General features: G+C 39.2%; 1 protein-coding gene across 6 annotated transcripts in view; it reads left to right on the forward strand.

The window, feature by feature from the left end:
• zfhx3 (zinc finger homeobox 3) overlaps positions 1 to 14707 on the forward strand; it is a 315185-nt gene extending 300478 nt beyond the window's left edge. For all 6 annotated transcript variants that reach the window (XM_015384203.1, XM_015384202.1, XM_015384204.1 and 3 more), the window contains 5 exons: positions 1023 to 1159; positions 1620 to 1820; positions 4778 to 4901; positions 5187 to 10697; positions 11091 to 14707. In XM_015384203.1, the coding sequence (XP_015239689.1) occupies positions 1023 to 1159; positions 1620 to 1820; positions 4778 to 4901; positions 5187 to 10697; positions 11091 to 12823 (7706 nt within the window). In that variant the 3' untranslated portion in view covers positions 12824 to 14707. The remainder of the gene's footprint in view (positions 1 to 1022; positions 1160 to 1619; positions 1821 to 4777; positions 4902 to 5186; positions 10698 to 11090) is intronic.
• The last annotated feature ends 676 nt before the right edge of the window (positions 14708 to 15383 follow it).

A 15383-nucleotide genomic window follows, 5' to 3' on the forward strand; every position in this document is an offset into this window, starting at 1 on the left:
TCTCAAATTGCCCCTCAAGAACTGTACGAATGAGGCCAAATTTGCCACTTTATAGGGTTGTTAGGGGTTTGTGAGATAACTCCTTAAGTTTCACAATAAACCCTTTCCCATGTAGCTCCTACTGCACATTCTCTTTACAGTTCCTCTGTGGTATTAGCTTTTCACTTAACACATGCTTAGTTGTTCAACTAAAGTTTCACCTCTAGAGTGGCAACTTTCAATTTATCCTTTCCTAGTTAAAGTCGAGTACTTTTACAGTGGCTTGCAGGAGCTCTTTTGGGAGGACTCCCTGCAGATACAGAATGGGGAAAAAAGGCATGTTATTTGGGGTAATTCTGCATTGTTTGTATTACAATGTATTACAGGTCAATTACATTACAGTCACTGTAGCCTTTTCTATTACAAATAAATCAGAAGTTGAATATGAGTATGTTTGTACTGTATATGACTAATCCCAACCCTGCTTTATGTAGCTATGTCTGGTGTTGAAAGACTTGTTCTGTGCAAAAGAGTTTTGTGGAATTGAGATTTGTGTTGCTGTATTAGAACAGATTTTCTATTTATTTTGTATTTAAATAGTTGTTTTGAGTTCCTTTCTAGTATTATTGACAAGTCTTAGAATGTAATTTTTAAGAATTTAAATGTAGTTGAGAAGATGGAAAGCTAATGTTGACTTCTTTTAAACAATAAGCAAACACAGACAGTTTAAAAAGCTTTTATCATGCATCTGTGAAACTTGATTTATTTTTATTCTTGAGGGGCCTCATGACAGATTTATAATAATTTTAGTGAAGCAAATCTCAGGATGTTGGTCAAATCTCATAAAATTTAAATGCACTTTTCTTTAACAATATGATGCTAAGGACAATCATTTCCATACCCAATTCCAGTTCAATGCACTTTTATCAGATCTGAGAAGTTATTGATCTGATATAAAGCTGATTATTTCTCAAATTGATTGACATTTCTGCTATTCTCTCTTAAACATCTTGTTTATGTATTTGTGTTTCAAATATTTTCAGGTGTGCCCGGCCACTTGGAACGGCACCAGTCGGATTCTCCTCTTCCCTCAAAAAGGCCCTCTTCACGCTCAGAGACCTCTGAGAGCCCACTCTCCTTGAAGCGTCCAAGGACAGCTGAGAAGGAAACTGTGGAGCAGGTCAGCATTACCAAAAAAAAAAAAAATTCTCTTTAAATTGATGCTCTGTGATGTTTATACAAATCTGCATTTCTTTGAATTAAAGGCATCAAACTAAAGTTATCATTAATTACCAAGACATGATTAAAGGCTCAAGCTTGAGATTCAGTTCAATACAAACTCTGAAAGTCATTTTGAGGGCTGACCTTTTTTTTTATATTATGCAGATTTTCTCTTTTAGATCAACTCAAAATTAATTTAGTAAATCTGCTAAACTAGCACAGCTAATTGTATATAAGCTGGAAAATCATTATATCATTTGACAGATGAGACTACTTTGAAGTAGGTGTTAAGACCAAATGCTGCTCACTTTTCCTGTGTAATCACAGGCGTGTGCTGAAATAGGGACAGGGCCCCTACTTAGATCTTACGTTAACTCACGTTAACCCTGTAGTTTCTCTTTGTCTGCCTCCACCCCCAGATGTACCAGTGCCCCTACTGCAAGTTTACCAACACCGACCTGAATCGCCTCAGAATGCACGTGATGACCCAGCACTCTGTTCAGCCCATGTTACGCTGCCCGCTGTGCCAGGACATGCTCAACAATAAGATCCACCTGCAGTTTCATCTAACACACCTCCACAGTGTTGCACCTGACTGTGTTGACAAGCTAATAGCCACAGTAAGTCCTAAATTATTATTATTATTTACTAAGAATGTAACTCGGTGTAGAACGATTTGGAAAGTGTAGATCAGTGTCAAGATATGCTGCAGGTTTTTATTTCAGCATCTGCAATGTCAGAGCTATGTCTTGCAGGTCATGGATTGGACGCAGTAAACTAGCTTTCCTAATCGAGATGACTTGGTGCTTTATAAATAAAGTTAATTGATTTGCATTGAATTGAATTGAGTTGGACCACCCTGAAATCTGATTGGCCCTACCAGGTGTCCCCCAAGATGACTGACATGTCACAGTGCACATCACTCCAACCCAGAGCTTGGTGCTATACACAATTTGAAAGAGTGCAAAATAAATAACTCAAGTACAGCAACTTAGGTAAAAAATTTGATCAAATACTTATTAAGTTACCAGTGTAAAATGTTGCTTGGATATAAGTCACTCTTGCGTCACATGCCGCTTTGCTGACATCATTGTGAACTGTGTTAATACCTATGTGCTGGTCAAAGCAAATTTGTTTTCTCATAACTGTTGTTATATTTGTGACAAGGATTAACCAAAGAATTTTAACAACTGAATTACTTTCTGATAATTTTCTGAAATAAATTGAGATTTTTTTTTTAGCAACCAACTATAAAAAAAAAAAAAAAAGTGAGCATGATGAGTAAAGATAAAAAAAAAAAAAAAAGTTAAAACAAGAAAGAACTTTTTTTTTTTACAAATCTTTTAGCTTATCTAGTTTTAAAACACACCAGGCTCCAAAATCACTTAAAAATTGTGCCAAGTCAAGAAGTAAATCTTTTTCCTCTTTTATGTTCAGAAGTTAAATAACAGGCTCAACAATCACCATATAAAACATTTCCCTCTGCTCCCAAGTCATTTTTATCCTCTATCTGGAAAGTAAATGGAGAGAACATTATTATGGTAGATAGCAAGATTTATTTCTTTTATATAGGTAGTAATGTACTGAAACACTACAAGAGCAGATAGAACAGAGGTAATATAACACACATTAAAGCCAAAACCTCTTTACAGCTAGTGAATACAGATGGAAATGTTCTTCACCCCATTCACATATCTTCCTTTGTAGAATACTCCTAATTAATTCTGAGATAGGTGACTTTTATTTCTTGCCAAGAGCGCATACTGATGTGTTTACTCTGCTTTAAATCACTTGTTGTCTTCACACTTATACTTTTTCTCTTATTTTTCCCGTCCGTCTCTTTTATATAAGATGCATTAACTACTTTAGTTGTTTTTTACTCCTTCATTTCAGTTCTCATTTTCTGTCTGCATTAGATAGGGGTGATGAAAATAATTGTGCATCATTAATCTAAATGGGACTGGATGATAGTCATTTTAACTGTTTTCCAATTAGATAGCCTGAATTAAATGTGACTTTAGGCTTCTTTTACCTAATCACCTAATGAAGCAACTGTTCAGAAGTTATCAGGTTTCTTTTAAAAATCAGAATTAATTTGTCTTGATTTGTGAGATTAATGGCTCTTTGGATTTTATACATTTAATGTAGAAAAGGTCTAGATTTCTAGGATTTACTTTTACCAGTCGAAGTAAACTTTTAAAATGTTTTTACAATTCATGTTTACAGCATTTTTTTTTTTGTTTTTTTTTTTTGTTTTTTTTCTCCAGGCAACCCAGTCTCTCTACCAAATGAATAATAACCACTAGGGCTCTGCAAAATTGACTTAAAACCTTTTTCTAGATTTTGGGGTACTATTGTGATAAAAATAAAAATGGGGATCAAAAAGAAAAAAACGTCCTCTTTACTTCTGTGCAGTTTATCTTGATGGCGTCACAATCACAAATGCTGCTCTTAAAAAATATTATGATTTACAAAAGGCTCCTTCATGACACAATTTGTAAGTCCCCTAAAGAAAAAGAAAAAAAAAAGAAGAAAAAAAATATTTTTTTTAAACTTATCAGCATATCATTTTTGGAGTTTTTAAACATTATTCATTCTGATTTATGGTTTAAATATCAAAATTCTGATCATGAGGAAAAATTTATCATGATACAATAAATGCCCGGCCCAATACCCTCTTTGGTCCACAAGGAAATTTTACATTGTCATAATTTGACACTATAAATGTCCTAATCCCACATTTTATTTGGGCTTTTCATTTACATTAGCTTTCAAACTGGTTGCATTTCTCTAAAAAAATGGCAATTGTTCCTCCAACTTTATGTGGAAAAAACTTTTTAAAGAAATATTCTTTATTTAATTGAATTTTGATTACATTTCTAGCAATAAGTATGCATCGAATTTTAATAAGGAGTTGCTGCAATTCCTATCTCGGTGACCTTCGCCGAGATTCCCTATTGTTCGTTATGTGTAAAATGTAACATTTTAAAAGAAGCATCCGCTTTTATATGCATATTCAAACATTAAGCATGAAAGATGGGCTGTCCAGTGGTGCAGTGGGTAGCACTGCTGCCTTGCAGCAAGAAGTTTCCGGGTGTGATACCCGGCCTGGTGTCTTTCTGCATGGAGTTTGCATGTTCTCCCTGAGCATGCTTGGGTTCTCTCCGGGTACTCTGGTTTTTTCCACTGTACAAAAACATGACTGTTAGGTTAACTGGCTTACCTAAATTCTCCTTAGGTATATATGATATGTCCATATGTAGTGGTACATTTCCATTTCTAATGGGAGTGTGGCGAAAAAAAAAATTGAATTTTATTTCAGAATCAAATTTGGTCTGAGAAAGTTAGGGTTAAATATTATCTATTTTCATAATTGAATGTAAATTTATGTTGTTTGTGCTGCTGAAATCGGATGTTTTTTATATTAAATGTTATTTTATTTTGTCTTAAAATTAAGCCGTATGGGGTATTTGAGCTTTTAAAATAAAGACAGTATAAACCAGTAAACCAGTAAGTAAGATTGTCAAAGCTTAAACTCATATATATATATATATATATATGTTTTTTGTCATCACAGGTAACGGCCTCTGAGGTTCTACCAGCAAGCATGTTTATACCTGTGCCTAGTCCAGACAAAGAGTCCCACAGCAATCCAATTGCTACCCCCAACTCCAACTCTGAGGATACAAAAAAGCAGCCTGGTTAGTATGAGACGCTTTAGTTTTTTGTTGTTTTTTTCTCCCTAAATGTATTAGACACATTTATATGCAGAACAATGTGTCTAATACACATTGAGAACACACCTGGATAAAATATTGGTATTTCATCATCTGTTATTAATCTCAAGCTTCATCTCTTTGTAGCCATACATTTCATTTGAAGTCCAGTGAAAGTATTATTATCCATTACGTAACTGAACTGATAAATAACTGCAACTGTTGTTGTCCAGATTAATAGGTGTTTCCTTTACTTTTTTTTTTTTACAGATGCCACAGATGCTGAACCAGAGAAAGGAATGTCTCTCACCACTGACATTGCTGAATCGCGCAAATCACCTTTAGAAGATCAGCAATCAGAAAAGGAAGACGCCACAGGATTTCTGTGCTGGAAGAAAGGCTGCAGTCAAGTTTTTAAATCTTCCAACTCTCTCCAAATGCACTTCAATGAAGTTCATAACAAAAGGCCGCAGTTGCCGGTTTCTGATCGCCATGTCTACAAGTACAGATGTAACCAATGCAGTTTAGCCTTCAAAACTGTGGAGAAACTGCAGCTTCATTCACAGTACCATGTGATCAGAGCAGCAACCATGTGCTGCCTTTGTCAGCGGAGCTTCAGAACTCTACAAGCCTTGAAGAAGCACTTAGAAACAAGCCACTTGGAGCTGAGTGAAGCTGATATCCAGCAACTTTATGGAGGATTGTTGATGAATGGTGACATTATGGCAATGGGAGATCTAGCTCTAAATGAGGAACATGGAAGTTTGGGAGAAGATGACAAAGAGGGAGATGAAAGTGACCCAGATGAAAAACAGAGTCCAACAGGCAGTGATTCTGGCTCACTGCAGGAAGATTCTGGATCTGAACCCAAACGTGCACTACCATTCAGAAAGGGCCCCAACTTTACAATGGAGAAGTTTTTGGATCCATCTCGTCCATTCAAGTGTACAGTATGCAAAGAGTCTTTTACACAGAAGAACATTCTGCTGGTCCATTATAACTCTGTATCCCACTTGCACAAGGTTAAAAGAGCTCTTCAAGAATCTACTACTGGTCAACCTGAACCTACCAGTAGTCCTGATAATAAGCCATTTAAGTGTGGCACTTGTAATGTGGCATATAGCCAGAGTTCAACTCTGGAAATCCACATGCGCTCTGTTCTACACCAGACCAAAGCAAGGGCTGCCAAACTGGAAGCAGCTGGCTGTATCACTAGCTCTGCAAGTGCTACTGGCCTAATTAGTGGAGGCTCCAGCATTAGCACTTCATCAACTAGTCCAAGTCCAGCCAGTAACTCAACTCCTAGCTCTGCAAACCACAGTTCTTCAGTATCTCAGGCACCTCAGAGTATTCATGGAGGAAATCACATGAACCAGGCTCATAGCATTGAAAGTATGGGAAATTCTTCAACAAGCTGCCATTCTTCAACAACTGAGAGCCATGAAGCGAAAAAGGCTAAATTTACAGAGATTCTTTCTGCAAGAGGGCAACAACAGCAGTTTCAGCAACAACAGCAATTAGCTCAGGCACAAGCCCAGGCTCAAGCTCAGCTTCAGCAAGAGCTTCAACAACAAGCTGCTCTCTTACAATCCCAGCTTTTTAATCCAGCACTTCTGCAGCACTTCCCAATGACAACTGATGCACTTCTCCCACTGCAGCAGCAGCAATTGCTTTTCCCTTTCTACATCCCTGGAGCCGAATTTCAACTTAACCCAGAGATCAACATCAGCAACTCTGTACTTGGCCTTACAGGATCTGCAGCTTCTACCCTGCAAGAAGAGTTAAAAAACTCAGCCCAGCAGGCCCAACAGAGTTGCCTGCAGCAGCAATTAATGCATCACCACCTTCAGCAGCAGCACCAACAGCAGCAGCAGCAGCAGCAGCAACAACAAGCTCACTCACAGGTTCAAGGCCAGATGGCTTTGCTACAGCAGAGTGGATCTCTTCTCCAGCAGGCTGAAAAGAAGCAAAAGATTTCTTCCTCCAAAGATGAAAAAGAGAAAGAAATACAAAAAGAGAAAGAGGCAACTGAAAAAATTGAGGACAACGTGAGCAAAGATTCCACTGAAAACAAACCAAAAGAGAAAAAAGACATACAGAGCATTTCACTAAGCATTAACCAAGATACTGGTTTGCTTCCACCCAGAATTGCCTCAGATGCTCGAGGAAATGCAACAAAGGCCTTGTTAGAAAACTTTGGATTTGAATTAGTTATTCAATATAATGAAAATAAACAGAAGGCTCAGAAAAAAACAAGTGGATCAACAGGATCAAGTGGTCTAGGTGGAATACTGAAGGTTGTGGACCCCATCGAGGGATTAGAAAAACTGGAATGTGAGGTGTGTGGCAAGCTGTTTTCAAACATACTGATTCTAAAGAGCCACCAGGAGCATATCCACCAGGCTTTTTTCCCTTTTCGATCCTTAGAGAGATTTGCTAAGGAGTACAGAGAGCATTACGATAAACTATATCCGCTAAGACCTCCAACACCAGACACCACTCCTGCTGTTCCTCCTCCTCCACCACCACCACCTCCTCCTCCACCCCAAAGAGCTCCAACACCAAATATTCCAGTCACTACAGCCTCACTCACTCCTCCCACTGTTCCTCCTCCACAGCCCCCAGTTCCAATGACTCAAATATCCATGCCAATGGATTTACCCTTGTTCTCTCCACTTATGATGCAGCCCATGGCACTGCAGTCTTTGCCCACTCAGTTGCCACCTCAATTACCATCTGTTGAGCCAAGCCTGGCCTCAGACTTGGCTCAACTCTATCAACAACAGCTAACCCCTGCTATGTTGCAGCAGCAAAACAAGAGGCCACGGACACGGATCACTGATGACCAGCTTAGGGTCCTGCGACAGTACTTTGATATAAACAACTCACCGAATGAAGAACAAATTAAAGAAATGGCAGATAAGTCTGGGCTGCCACAAAAAGTGATAAAGCACTGGTTTAGAAATACTCTCTTCAAAGAACGGCAACGCAACAAAGACTCTCCATATAATTTCAACAATCCTCCAACAACGACTCTAGAAGAAACAAAAATTGATTCCAAACCTCCTTCCCCTGAACCTCAGAAACATGAGCTCTATGGAAGCAAAAGGTCATCCAGGACCCGCTTTACAGACTACCAGCTGAGAGTTTTACAGGACTTCTTTGATGCAAATGCCTATCCTAAAGATGATGAATTTGAGCAGCTCTCAAACCTTTTAAGCCTTCCCACCCGTGTTATTGTTGTGTGGTTCCAAAATGCTCGACAAAAGGCAAGAAAGAATTATGAAAACCAGGGTGATGGGGGTAAAGATGGAGAAAGGCGAGAACTGTCAAATGACCGATATATTCGTACATCAAATCTGAACTACCAGTGCAAGAAATGCAGTCTGGTTTTCCAGCGTATATTTGACCTGATAAAACACCAAAAGAAACTGTGTTATAAAGATGAGGATGAGGATGGGCAGTATGACAGTCAAAATGAGGATTCTTTGGATTTTTCCCATGACAGCTATACTCCCTCTGGGTCTTCCTGTCACACACCAATGCCCTCCTCTTCAAGTCTTTGCCCTCTTCCTCCAACAACATCAGCTTTTTCACAACTCTCATCTGCTGAAAAAGAGGAAGCTTCACCAGCATCCACCTCAAACCTTTATGATGAAAAGCCAAAACAGTTACCAGAAATGTCTTCTGAATCCCGAGATACTGAAACTTCTATTAAGCAAGAAATTGTGCTTCAAAACCAGTCTGAGCCACAACTCAATAGATCTCAAAGAGATGAAAAGATTCATAGTGTCTCTAAGGCTGTCAAGCATTCTTCGTTGTCTCAGCAACATCAGCAGTGTGGCCCTTCGTCCTCCCAAACAACCCAATCATCACAAAGCTCCCATTTGGGTCTCAATCCACACCTGTCCTCTGCCACACAGCAGCTGGCACAGCAGATGATACCATACCAGTGTGAACAATGCAAGATTGGCTTTCCTTCCTTTGAGCACTGGCAGGAACACCAGCAACTTCACTTTCTCTCTGTGCAAAATCAATTCATCCATCCTCAATTCCTTGACCGCCCAATTGACATGCCTTTTATGCTCTTTGATCCCAGCAATCCTCTCCTGGCGACCCAGCTTCTCTCTGGTGCAATGCCTCAGATACCTAGCAGTTCTGCCACCTCTCCTTCCACCCCAACCTCCACCATGAACTCCCTAAAAAGAAAGCTAGAAGAAAAGGCCAGTACAAGCCCTGGAGAAAATGACAGTGCAAATAGTGGAGAGGAACCACAGAGAGATAAGCGGCTCAGAACCACAATTACACCTGAACAACTGGAGATCCTTTATCAGAAATATTTATTAGATTCAAACCCCACTCGTAAAATGCTTGACCACATTGCTCATGAGGTTGGGTTGAAAAAGAGAGTGGTGCAAGTGTGGTTCCAGAATACTAGAGCTAGAGAGAGAAAAGGGCAGTTCAGAGCTGTTGGGCCAGCCCAGGCTCATCGCAGGTGCCCCTTTTGTAGAGCCCTTTTCAAAGCAAAAACTGCCCTTGAGGCACACATTAGATCTCGTCATTGGCATGAAGCTAAACGTGCTGGATACAATTTAACTCTTACTGGTTTGTTACCTGAGCAAGAGAACATGCAAATCAAAATGGATGTTTTAGATACATCAGGCTATTCCCAACTAGCCACAACAGTGAATAGTGATGGCCAAAGCTCTTCCATGTCTCCAGTAAACAAAAGCATGGATCTGTCTCCTAGAGGTCTGCTGAGCCCTTCATCCATCAAAGTTGAAGGAATGGAAGATTATGAGGGTGCAACAATGTCTTCTGTGAACCTTAGCTTTGATCAAAACAAACTGGACAATGATGACTGTTCCTCTGTAAACACAGCAATTACAGACACAACTACAGGAGATGAGGCAAATGCAGATAATGACAGTGCTGATGCAAAGCCTAGCCAGAATAGCGGTGATTACCTTTCCAAGTCTGTAGGTTCTGCCACTATGCTCGAAAATGATGACCAAATGTCATCAGGGCTAGTAAGCCCAGCAACAAGCTTCTATGCTAAGGACTATGAAAATGAAAATATGATTGACCATAGTGAAACATCCAGCCTGGCTGATCCCTGTTCACCAAGTCCTGGAGCCTCAGGTACCAGAAGCATTGACAGTGGAGACAGACCAGGCCAAAAGCGCTTCCGGACTCAGATGACTAACCTCCAGCTGAAAGTGTTAAAGTCTTGTTTTAATGATTACAGGACACCAACCATGTTGGAATGTGAGGTGCTCGGCAATGAAATTGGACTCCCAAAGAGAGTGGTTCAAGTGTGGTTTCAAAATGCTCGTGCCAAGGAAAAAAAGGCAAAGCTTAATATGGCTAAGCACTTTGGAATAAACCAGACATCTTATGAGGGACCGAAGACTGAATGCACATTATGCGGCATTAAGTATAGTGCTCGCCTTTCTGTGCGTGATCATATATTCTCCCAGCAACACATATCTAAGGTGAAGGATACCATTGGGAGCCAGATTGATAAAGAAAAAGAATATTTTGACCCAGCTACTGTTCGTCAGCTAATGGCCCAGCAAGAGATGGATCGCATTAAGAAGGCCAATGAAGTTTTGGGTCTGGCACAACAGCAGGCCATGCAACAGCAGGGGATGTTTGATAACTCTGCTATGCAGACTCTGAATCTCCAATCAGCGTATCCAAATCTCCAAGGCATCCCACCTGTGCTTTTGCCAGGGGTCGGCAGCCCTTCTTTATCCAGCTTTAATTCATCCAATTCAGGTATGTCGTTATTTCATAGTAAGTATACTATGGAATTTACATGTTATACAAAAAATAACTTAATGTCAGAATTCAATTTAATAAAAACTATGAAATACCCTTTCCCCTTAACCAGTCACTTGATTTGATACACATGTATAGACAATATATATCTTTTTTTCAAAATTGGCCTTTGTAAACCCTTTTGCTTTGGAATTTAAAATTATTACCTCTTGCTTACAGATTTTGCAAGAAATTAGCATTAGAAAGCTAAGAATCTTATTTTAGTTCATATAAATAATATGAGATATTGTCATGCATATATTGGCAATTTGCAATCTCTTTACATGCGCATTTATTAAAAGTTCTTGTTTTTCTTGTAACATTTCTTGTTTTCTTCTAAAAACTTTTCAGCTTTAACTCCTCCAAAACCTTCTAACCTCCTGAACATGCCGGGTGCCAGTGTTCCCTCACCAAGCCTGCCCACTTCTGGATTACCTAATAAACCTCCCTCTTCAGCGTCTCTTGCTGCATCCAGCCCTGCCCAGAACAACACATCTGCTTCCCATTCAAGCCCCACCCCCACATCGACCTCTACATCATCAACAACACCGTCTGGCTTGCGACCTGGACCTCACAAGGAACGTGAAGTTGAGAGTTTAAGAGAGAAAGAAAAAATAAAGGAAAAGACAGAAAAATCTTCAACCCCATCTTCAACTGGAAGTACACCAGCTCCTTCCACTTCTGCTGCCAGTGCCAAGAAGGAGAAACCAGACACAGCAGTCCCTGCCACCTCTATGCCAACACCTGGCATGGAGTATGTGGTAGACCCTGCCCAGCTACAAGCTCTGCAGGCTGCTTTGGCATCAGACCCTACAGCTCTACTTACTAACCAGTTTTTACCCTACTTCATGCCAGGCTTTTCCCCTTATTACACCCCACAGATCCCCGGGGCTCTTCAGGGAGGCTACCTACAACCAATGTATGGTATGGAAAGTCTCTTCCCTTACAACCCAGCATTATCTCAAGCACTCATGGGCCTCTCTCCAGGGTCATTATTGCAGCATTACCAGCAATATCAGCAAAGCTTGCAAGAGGCGCTACAGCAGCAGCAGCGGCAGCTTCAGCAGATCCAGCAACCCAAATCAAGCCAAACTACAGTTCCAACCCAAAATTTAGGGGATCGCAAAGAGTCCACCAAAGATTCTGTCAAAACAGAGGAGCAAAAAAGTAACCCCCAGAGAGAAACCCCCATATCATCTTCGTCATCCTCCTCCTCCAATAACAAAGTACCCTCTGAACAGAATGAGATAGATAACAAAGCTATGGACCTTCATCTAGACCAGTACATTGTTCCCAAAGTGCAGAGTAAACTTGCCTGTCGCAAGTGTCAAGCTGTTTTCACCAAGGAAGATGCGGCTATTACCCACATCAAATCTAACTGTTTCTTTGGTCAATCTGTGGCAAATTTGCAAGAGGTGTTGCTGCGTGTCCCCGGTGGCGTAGGTGTTGGGGGCGGAAGTCTATATGACTGCCTGGCTTGTGAAACTACGTTGGATGGGGAAAAAGCACTCAGTCAACACTTGGAATCGGCATTGCACAAACACAGAACAATCAAGAGATCAGTCAGAAATGCCAAAGAGCACGCTACTAGTTTATTACCTCACTCTTCAGCCTGCTTCCCCAGTCCTAACACCGCATCTACCTCGCAGTCTGCCACTCATCCCATCAGCAGCCCATCTCCCCTGTCATCGACATCAGCTACCATGCCATCCTCTGCTGTGTCTACTTCCCTGTGCTCCTCCTCCAAGGCCCAACTTAATACAGCAGCTGCCAGCAAACCCTGGCCACAGGCCCCCTTCTCTAGAGCTTCATCTGGAAAGTCCAGCGCTAGTCCATCCTCATCCTCCTTTCCTCCAGTGTCCTCACCCTCAACGGTTACCTCAAGTTCATTGAGCACCTCAGGAGTTCAGACCTCGATACCAACAGACGTCTTTACCGACGAGTCTGACTCTGACAGCAGTCAGAAGTCAGCAGACAGGCAGGGCAGGTCGGCAGAGGAGCTACAGCAGCCTACCTATGTCAAAGACAGTAATAGTTGTAGTAGTAACTTGGCTAGCGTAGGAACAGACTCCATCAGATTGTAAAAGAGCTTTCAGTGATTGATATTTAAAAAAAATACAACAAAAATGACAAAAAAAATAATAAAATCATAAAAGCAGCAATGTTAAAATACAATTAAAGTATACAAACCAATTTCAGAAAAAAAAGATGTGTAAAGACTTACTGCAATTCCAAAGCTTGTAACCAAAAAATTTTAATGTCAGTGGATTGTTTTCCCATAACAACATGCTGGTTTTTATTTATTTATTTTTTCTTCTTTTGTTTATCCCAACTGAAATTCAAACGTACTAAGGTGTGAGGACATAAGAGATCCAAGATCACTGCTGATATATGTAATGTAAAGGTAGAGGAATGCTGTACTCTATGGCAATGGACTGCCTCAATGTTGGCAAATGGCCTAATAGCCCTTGTTAAGGAATGCAAATTACCAACCTAACACTTTCTACTTAAGAGCACAGTCACAAAAGCCAGTATGTATTGTATGGGAGAATAGTCTGTTCATTCAGTTTTCTTGCTACTTAAGCATTCTGATACCAATGGCTTGCAAAGTAAAAAAAAAAAAAATGTAATGTCTATTTTATTCTCAGGTCAAGAGCTCAACGATGTTTTTTCTGTTACAGATATTCATGTTTGTTTTTTTCTCCAACAAGATGAGCATCTTGTTCCTTCAAGTTGATTTAACCACAACATTTTAAGTTAAATTGAATTTTAACAAGGCATTTTGTAATGGGCATTTTAAAGAATTGATTTGATATTCCTAATTTTAAAGTCTTCTTAAAGTGATCAAATCCAATTATATTAAGATAAAGAAAGCATTGCAGACATTGTAATGGGCAAGTAAAAAATGTTTTGATAAAAAAAAATGAAATAAAACCTGTATTTATAGATATGAGCATTTTTGGTGTTAAGTAGATTGTTGCATTGGAAATGAATTTCAACAGTATGGTAGGTTGGAAAAAAAAAACTTTATGTACATTTAACTTTTGTATTGTCTAATTTTAAGACACTTCATTTGATGTTGACTTGGTCATTCCAATAGTCTAGGTTATTGAGAGGTAACTTGTCAAAACATTGTTTCTGTATTATTCTCAAATTTTTGTGAAATATTCTCTGGAATGCCCCTCTTGATAAGGCAGGATCCTTTTTTAGGATCAAAATTTATTTAATTTTGAGATGTGGTTGGTGTTGTTCAAACCAAACGATCGTGGGTGAAATACTGACAGATTTATTTTATTTAATTTTTGTTAACTTTGTGCACTTATCATTGTCTGACTCCTACTTTTAACTCCTCTTGTTTCTCTTTTCGCACTTATTTTTTTTTTGTCCTGTATTTGTAGATATTTATCCTACAAAACAGGTCTTATTTTCTTCATATTAAGTGACTAAGGTGTTCATTTTTGCTTTGTCTTTTTTCATAAATCAAAAAAGATTACTACTAATAATTCTCACGCTTTAAGACAAAAGAAAATCCAAAGACTAAACACTTTCACCATTGGTGCATAAAGATGAGAAGAGAGGCTTCTTTATACTTGAGAATTTGTTGCCGTCTTTTAAGGAAAGAACATAAAGTTTTAAAAGTTAAAGGAGTACGTATCCAAGTTGCCGTTTCTGCTTGTTCGCAAGCAAGTTGGTAGCTTTTTTACGTAAATAACCAAAAACCAAAAAGGGCCCTTGTCCTTGCATTGTTGAGTAGCACCGTTACAGAGCCATTGCAGTTTGTAAGATAGAGGTTATTGATCTTTGTTTGACTTTTGTCACATTTAAATGTCCATTTTTTAAAAGAAAATGTATAAGGTCTGGTCTTCAAGGACATACGTTTTGCTGCTAATGTAGATTTTTGAAAAAACAAAAAAGAAAAAAAGTAATACCTAGATGCATGCTCATTTTGCTTTTGGCTAAGCTTTAACTAAAACAAACAATAAACCAATTTCTTGCCTCTGCAACACCTTTTTTTCTTGTTGCAAAAACGGAACTTTGAAGACTGTGAATATATGTTCCAAAGGACATTTTGCGGAGTTTCTTTTTGAACAGACCAATGTTTGAAGCCAATGATCTATAACGTTTGTAAAGAACAGTGCATTCCAAATATCACAGTGGATTTTTCTTAAGCAAGGACTGATCAATCTAATTTCATTTGATTATTTTTATTTTGCTATCTATTTTTCTCATTTTTTAATGACTTTAAACTGTTGTGTATATTTTTTGCATCATTGGTTACTTAACACAGTGACCTCTACATGTCCTTTGTGCTGGCATGGAACATGGCTGAAAAATCCCTCCATCCAATCAAGGTTGTTGCTTACTTGTTAAGCAAGTAACAGTGGTTACCAAAAATGTATATAATACATCTGGTACTGATGTGTCTCATAGTTTTTTTTCTTTTTCTTTTTACATTACTGCCATTCAACGTCCTCCTAGTCTCAGAGGGATTCAATGGCTTGTTGATGAGGTCTTATCGCTCTTATCCATGAAGTCTACTTGTGAGTTGTTTCATCATTGTGCAGGGTACCAATTCCACTCTTAGATTACAGGTTACAGGGCATCTTCAGTCCAAAGCATCTTCTGCAGAAGAGTTGAAAGTTT

Source organism: Cyprinodon variegatus, unplaced genomic scaffold, assembly GCF_000732505.1.
Source record: "Cyprinodon variegatus isolate N-32 unplaced genomic scaffold, C_variegatus-1.0 Scaffold307, whole genome shotgun sequence".
NCBI lineage: Eukaryota > Metazoa > Chordata > Actinopteri > Cyprinodontiformes > Cyprinodontidae > Cyprinodon > Cyprinodon variegatus.